This window comes from Opisthorchis viverrini (genome assembly GCF_000715545.1).
Source record: "Opisthorchis viverrini unplaced genomic scaffold opera_v5_457, whole genome shotgun sequence".
Taxonomy (NCBI): Eukaryota; Metazoa; Platyhelminthes; class Trematoda; order Opisthorchiida; family Opisthorchiidae; genus Opisthorchis; species Opisthorchis viverrini.
In genome coordinates this window covers 167,153-173,840 of record NW_008752120.1, presented here as the reverse complement: position 1 = coordinate 173,840, position 6,688 = coordinate 167,153, and the positions used below count along the sequence as shown (strand labels likewise).

Below are 6,688 nucleotides of genomic sequence, written 5' to 3'. Positions count from 1 at the left end.
AGGACACCATGAGGGAAGGAAATATCGATAAGTGAGAAAGAATAGAACCATCGGTTGACGGTTTCGCTGTGGCGGTTTGGGATTTTCGTTCGGGTTTTCCTGGGAAAAATGTATCACATGACTTATGTATATCCTCCACTAATTTCTTCATTAAGCTAGGTCCTCTAGGTTCCCACCATACGTACTTCGCAACCAATCAAATAAACGTGGTGAGTCCAGTTGGGCTACGCTTGCTGCTAAGTTCTCTATTCCGACTGTCAAGTCATTGCTAACGGCCCCTCCAACTGATGAAGCAGAGTAAATTCGATCGTCGAACTTTCTGTGAAGGCATCATCATCACCATCGTCAGCTGAGAAAGCAAAAGCAGTGTTGACACTGACGCATGATTGCCATACCACCTTAAAGCTCATCTAATAAAATTCGAAGCTTTAGAGTGAAAAGGAGAAAAAAAGGACGGATGAGAGAGACCTAATGTTGGCCTTTGTCAAGCACTCTGAGAGGCCCACACCTCCAAGCGTCCAGTCAATCTGGAAGAAAACTGACAGCACGAACGCCACTGACATCGATCAGTCGCCATTCCTTCCAATGTCTCCAGCCAAGCACGGGCGGGACGTGGAGAACCCATCATTGAATACATACACCAACAACAACCAAACTCTTCGTAATCTCTTCCACACATCGCGGTTTGTTCTATTCTGAAGGAGATACGGGGAACAGTGATCGCCTCAGTAGATAGTGTTTCGATATGCGTAGCACATAGCTAAGCAACGGCAGCTGATGGTGAACATCACAGGAGCCAGATGGGGTATCTGATTTCCTATTTTGTTTTCCTAATGAAAGCAGTCAGTCTCAATTATTACTCAAAACGTAGTTTGGAGAGGCGGAACGCTAGTAGTGATCTGGGTGCCGCACACACAGTTGAGCAGTAAACCTAGCCGATAACAAAAGATCTTCAGTTAACGAATGGCACGTAGAACATATATATCAAGTGGTTAAGGCACGAAACGCTCGGGGAGACGAATCATTCTGCCTAGCCTGAAGATGTGACGCGGCTCGTCGCCGTCCGCGCTTGAAAGAGCAACTGTTAGCCTAGATGGAGATAAAGCAAAATAATTGTGAATTGACAGAGACAGGAACACTGGTCTCTAGTCAATTAGCCATTCAATCTACGTAGGCTTCAAGAGGAATGCATGATGGTGGTATCCGAGACAAGATAAGGCCGCTACATGTAGTATCTGCGCGAACAAAAGCTTTGTTTAAGTGAGAATAAATTCGATTTTTCGAATGTAAAACAGCTGACGCGCTCGCGAGATTTAGGACAAATCATGTCACACCCATTACAGAATGGAAGAGGCCGAAAAGCGTGGCACCTGGTGCAACGAGTCAGTGAATATAACATTCGTGGATAAATTCATTCTGGATGGTCGAAACACACTAATGAGCTTCTGATACGATCTTTAAAAGCCGAGACAGTCTTGCCGTAAGAAAAGCTAAGATGGCATTTCTGCATTGGTTTGGATAGTATCTTTGTCCGTCGAAACCTATATGGCGATGGCAGATGATAAACAAACAGTGGCGGTGTGCGCCATAGTCCATATGAACATTCTACTGTCCTGAATAAATACGGTGGATGTATCCATATTCCTAAGCTGCAAAGAGACTGCATCTTACCGCGGTGCGACCCACCAAGCTATACCGGGAGTGTGGTTCTCTTTGATACCCAGAGTTACTCATTCCAGTTTGGTCAGCAGATAGAGGCCTGACGTACAGACTCCTTATCCTACACGATGAAGGTCGGAACATGTGCAGCGAGTTGTTTCCTAAAGATCTTCCACTACTGTGGTGGTATGCCGTCACCCACTCGCTGACTTTCGGTCAGGGTTTTGAGTCGATTGCTTTGGTTGAGGGTTCTGAACGCTTTCTATCTACATGTCGGCATCCTTACAGTAGTGGAAAATATGCTACTGCCTACATTTCCCTTCTCACACTTTCACGCATCCTCTACTCCTACTCAATGGGAGCACTCCCTATGCAGGTCCAAACGCCAAGACTGGTCGCCTTGTTCGTTTTGCACGTCCACATTCAGTAATCCCAAACAACTCGAATTCAATGTTTAAGTCCGCAAAGTCTCTCTGCTTAGCTATGACCAATGTTAGCATACTAGTAGGCTGAATCCCATTCCTACTGACGTTCACTGAGAAGCTCATTGACACCAAAATCAAACAAATATATCAGAACCCACTTCCCCAACGCCCGCCTACTGATCCGATTATCAGATGTTAGGCATACCACCTATGCGAGATAACCTAAGTTACTAATGAGGCCGGGACTATTGCGTGAGGTACCGCTCAAACAGCCCCTTTCAAGCACTGGATCCTGATAAAACTGTGGCCTTGTTAGAGAGCCGCCGAGCCGTCTTTCGGTCACAACCAAACCGATGTATCATCCGACGCCAGACAAAACTGAGTGTAGGCACAGAATGCAACGCTTGATGAATTCGGAAGGTTGAAGAAACGGTCGAAGAGTAAAATGTTAGGAAGGTCCGTCGCTGGTTTTTCTTGATTCATTCGACAGGTCCTGAGAAGCATCTTGTCAGTGGAACCATCACGGGTCACGACGGCTCTCTGATATCCAACAAAGGAGAACGTTTGAGTCGTTAGGTACAGTATTTTGAATGACAGTTCAGTTGGACACGGATACGGAATCCTGCGCCATAGTCCATATGAACATTCTACTGTCCTGAATAAATACGGTGGATGTATCCATATTCCTAAGCTGCAAAGAGACTGCATCTTACCGCGGTGCGACCCACCAAGCTATACCGGGAGTGTGGTTCTCTTTGATACCCAGAGTTACTCATTCCAGTTTGGTCAGCAGATAGAGGCCTGACGTACAGACTCCTTATCCTACACGATGAAGGTCGGAACATGTGCAGCGAGTTGTTTCCTAAAGATCTTCCACTACTGTGGTGGTATGCCGTCACCCACTCGCTGACTTTCGGTCAGGGTTTTGAGTCGATTGCTTTGGTTGAGGGTTCTGAACGCTTTCTATCTACATGTCGGCATCCTTACAGTAGTGGAAAATATGCTACTGCCTACATTTCCCTTCTCACACTTTCACGCATCCTCTACTCCTACTCAATGGGAGCACTCCCTATGCAGGTCCAAACGCCAAGACTGGTCGCCTTGTTCGTTTTGCACGTCCACATTCAGTAATCCCAAACAACTCGAATTCAATGTTTAAGTCCGCAAAGTCTCTCTGCTTAGCTATGACCAATGTTAGCATACTAGTAGGCTGAATCCCATTCCTACTGACGTTCACTGAGAAGCTCATTGACACCAAAATCAAACAAATATATCAGAACCCACTTCCCCAACGCCCGCCTACTGATCCGATTATCAGATGTTAGGCATACCACCTATGCGAGATAACCTAAGTTACTAATGAGGCCGGGACTATTGCGTGAGGTACCGCTCAAACAGCCCCTTTCAAGCACTGGATCCTGATAAAACTGTGGCCTTGTTAGAGAGCCGCCGAGCCGTCTTTCGGTCACAACCAAACCGATGTATCATCCGACGCCAGACAAAACTGAGTGTAGGCACAGAATGCAACGCTTGATGAATTCGGAAGGTTGAAGAAACGGTCAAAGAGTAAAATGTTAGGAAGGTCCGTCGCTGGTTTTTCTTGATTCATTCGACAGGTCCTGAGAAGCATCTTGTCAGTGGAACCATCACGGGTCACGACGGCTCTCTGATATCCAACAAAGGAGAACGTTTGAGTCGTTAGGTACAGTATTTTGAATGACAGTTCAGTTGGACACGGATACGGAATCCCGGCCTTCAACAGAAAGGTGGATTGTGAATAGGAATCTCACTTCAACCCCAGAAGTGTCCGACTGTACCTCGCTACTCGATCGTCATCGTGTTCCTGGTCCTGATGACCGGTGATTAATTCCTCTGATAGTACCTGTCTAGTCTATTCGCGTCCATTTGGGAGAAAAAGACCGTCCCAGACAATGGGAATGAGCCGACAATAGTACCCACCGCCAGTATCCAACAATTTGGGAGAAAAAGACCGTCCCAGACAACGGGACGACAATAGTACCCACCGCCAAAGAGTATCCAACAGTACTTGCGGCGGTGCACCTGATACAGTGCTACGCTCCAATCCTCTCCGCAACAACGCACTAATGATGTAGCCTCCATTGGTGATGAAATATTTGCAAATTAAATGCCCAACATAGCGAACAAAGCAAAGGACAAACGACGTAACCTGAGCTACCAACATTCGCCTCAGTAGCAGGGACCACATCATTCGGCTGTGAGAAGCAACATCACTGGACAAAGGATGCACTTTTAGTGTATCAGCGACCAAAGAAATAGTTGCAGATCCCGGCTAAAAAAACTGAACAGACTGCGCTATAACCGGTAGTTGGATACACCGTATATGATCATGGCCCGCCGTTGCGCCAAATGCCGCTTTATTCCGTCGACGGAAATCTTTACGACTATTTTTAGGTTCTCAGTCTTGATTACATGCACGTAAGAGTGAGAAGAATTTATAAAAATACAGGTTTAATCGGTTGAACTTACTAGCTGCCCGTGTCTGAAATAGGAGGATTGTGATAGTGTGCAGAAGTACTCTGTTGCTCCCTCAGAGCTTCCTCTAGCATAATCCTAGCTTCATTGCCTTGAATCGTGTGCGAAGATTTGGGATGTGTTGACGAGGCGGACACTGTCGAATGGTGTTCACCACCAGGAGACCAACGACCAGCAGGCGTGTGGTTATCAACAGGTGTATCTATTGAAACTTTTCGCTCAGTTGCGTCCATCAAAAACGCCACACACTTCGATGAAGTATCATTTATTCCAACCGTTGTTTCAGTGTTAGGCAGAGTGTGAGTGGATGAAATACTTTTCTCGGACTTTTCGGTAGCTAACCAAACATCCTGTACGGAAGACGCCGATTTCTTTCGAACCGCCGACTCCGCGTATGAGTCTGAGGATGTACTACTGCTGGCGATTGACTTTGATTCCAAATGCGCCTCACCGTCCGTTACATCGGGAGCAGCCTTCGGAAGCACCGGTTTTTCGGGAGGTGGAGTCTTATGTGCAACTTCGTTGTGTGCGCGGTCACGTTGCTTGAGAGCAGATCTCGGCGGTGTTGTTTTCCCAGAACGTGGTTTATGAAGCTTTTTTCGATTAGAATCTACCCTTGAAGGTATTGGCACTGCTGTTGTGGCCATTGCATACTGAACTGCTTGGACAGGAGTCCCACGAGATCCAGCTGCAAAGCTGCCTGTCGATGCGCTTTCTGTACTCACTGTACGTACCACAGACGCAGGATGGGTGGGTAGGTTTGTGTGTGGTGAAGTCCGTTTTGAATGAGAAGTACCGTGTGACTTCTTCGAGGAAATTATGGGAACAGGCGCTGCTGTAACTACACTCCTGTGAATCGACATAAGGTGATCCGATTAAAACAGAAGGCAAATAATCCAACTTCGCAAGAAAGTTCGGCAGAAACAAAAGAACCCTGATGATTAAAGAAAATTATCTCAGGGGTTGTCTGTGGTATCCTACTGGATTCGTTAATAGTCCAGGGCTTCGAACGTATTATGTGTTCAGATTTCTGACCTGTCAGATGAAGTAATCTGAAGAGTGAATTCTGAAAGAACCCTATTTTTCACTACATACCGCTAGGTGGACAGAAAACAGTAATCAGATCAAACTGTAGCTCAAAATGCCGGCCGATACCTCGACAGGTCAATCCAGGAGCCTTACATGGTTCTTCGTTGCAGAGCTCTAGGCCAACGTTCCCAACTGAAACCCAGAAAACGAATACAGACACAAAAGTGCCAGTATACACATCGTACAAATTTGAAGCATTCCGCGGCGGTATCCGTTGAAGCCACCTTAATCAGCCAAATTCGCCTACTGCTATTTTTTCAGCTCTCGGTTATGGTGTTCTCCAATGCCTCAGACTTATTCTTTTCACTTGCCAAGGTACACGGTACCTGGACCTAGGGACTTCTCTGTGAGTAGTGAGGAGATTTAAATACTTCGCTTCGAAGAATAATTCAGCTGGCTCCCGCAACACGGCCTCGGAGATAGTGCATATGGGCAAATAGAACGTAAACTTTAAAACTCGTGTGAAGATATAAAGTGCGAAATATCTGCACTGGGACGTGACAATCCACCAGAACCGGACGGTCTGCATTTAGCTTTATCCAAAGAAGGCGGAGAATCCCTGGTGACCCATCTAACAAAGCTTATTGGTGCGATATGGAGTGAAGAAAAAGTGCCTGCGGAATAGTGCAGGAAGATAGTTACTCACATCTTCAAAAAGGGCACGCGAACGCTGTGTAAAAACCAACGTCACATCCAACGCGCTCTCTGCTCTTATCCTCCGAAGGTCAACTGAACACATGGAGAGACAGATCTGTGAAAACCAAGCTGAGTTCGCCCTACAAGAGGACGCATCGATCACATTTTCACACCACGACAGATTTCGGAACGGCGACACATTCCAGGGCCAACAATGGTTCTCCTTCGATTTGAAAGCTGTCTTTGACTCTGTGGACCGTCAGGTACTATGCTAGTGTCTGTGGAGTGAAAATGTCCCCGTAAATTCTCGACCCCCCTTAAGCAGCTGTATGCCAAATCACGCGGACGTGTGAAGGTCTACGAGT

At 46.5% G+C, this 6,688-nt stretch overlaps 1 protein-coding gene across 1 annotated transcript in view; it reads right to left on the bottom strand.

The window, feature by feature from the left end:
- The window catches only part of T265_11206 (hypothetical protein), a gene marked incomplete at both ends in the record, with an annotated part of 34,348 nt that overhangs the window by 12,163 nt on the left and 15,497 nt on the right, over window positions 1-6,688 (bottom strand). The window contains one exon of the mRNA XM_009177803.1: window positions 4,593-5,447. Coding sequence (XP_009176067.1) covers window positions 4,593-5,447 — 855 coding nt within the window. The remainder of the gene's footprint in view (window positions 1-4,592; window positions 5,448-6,688) is intronic.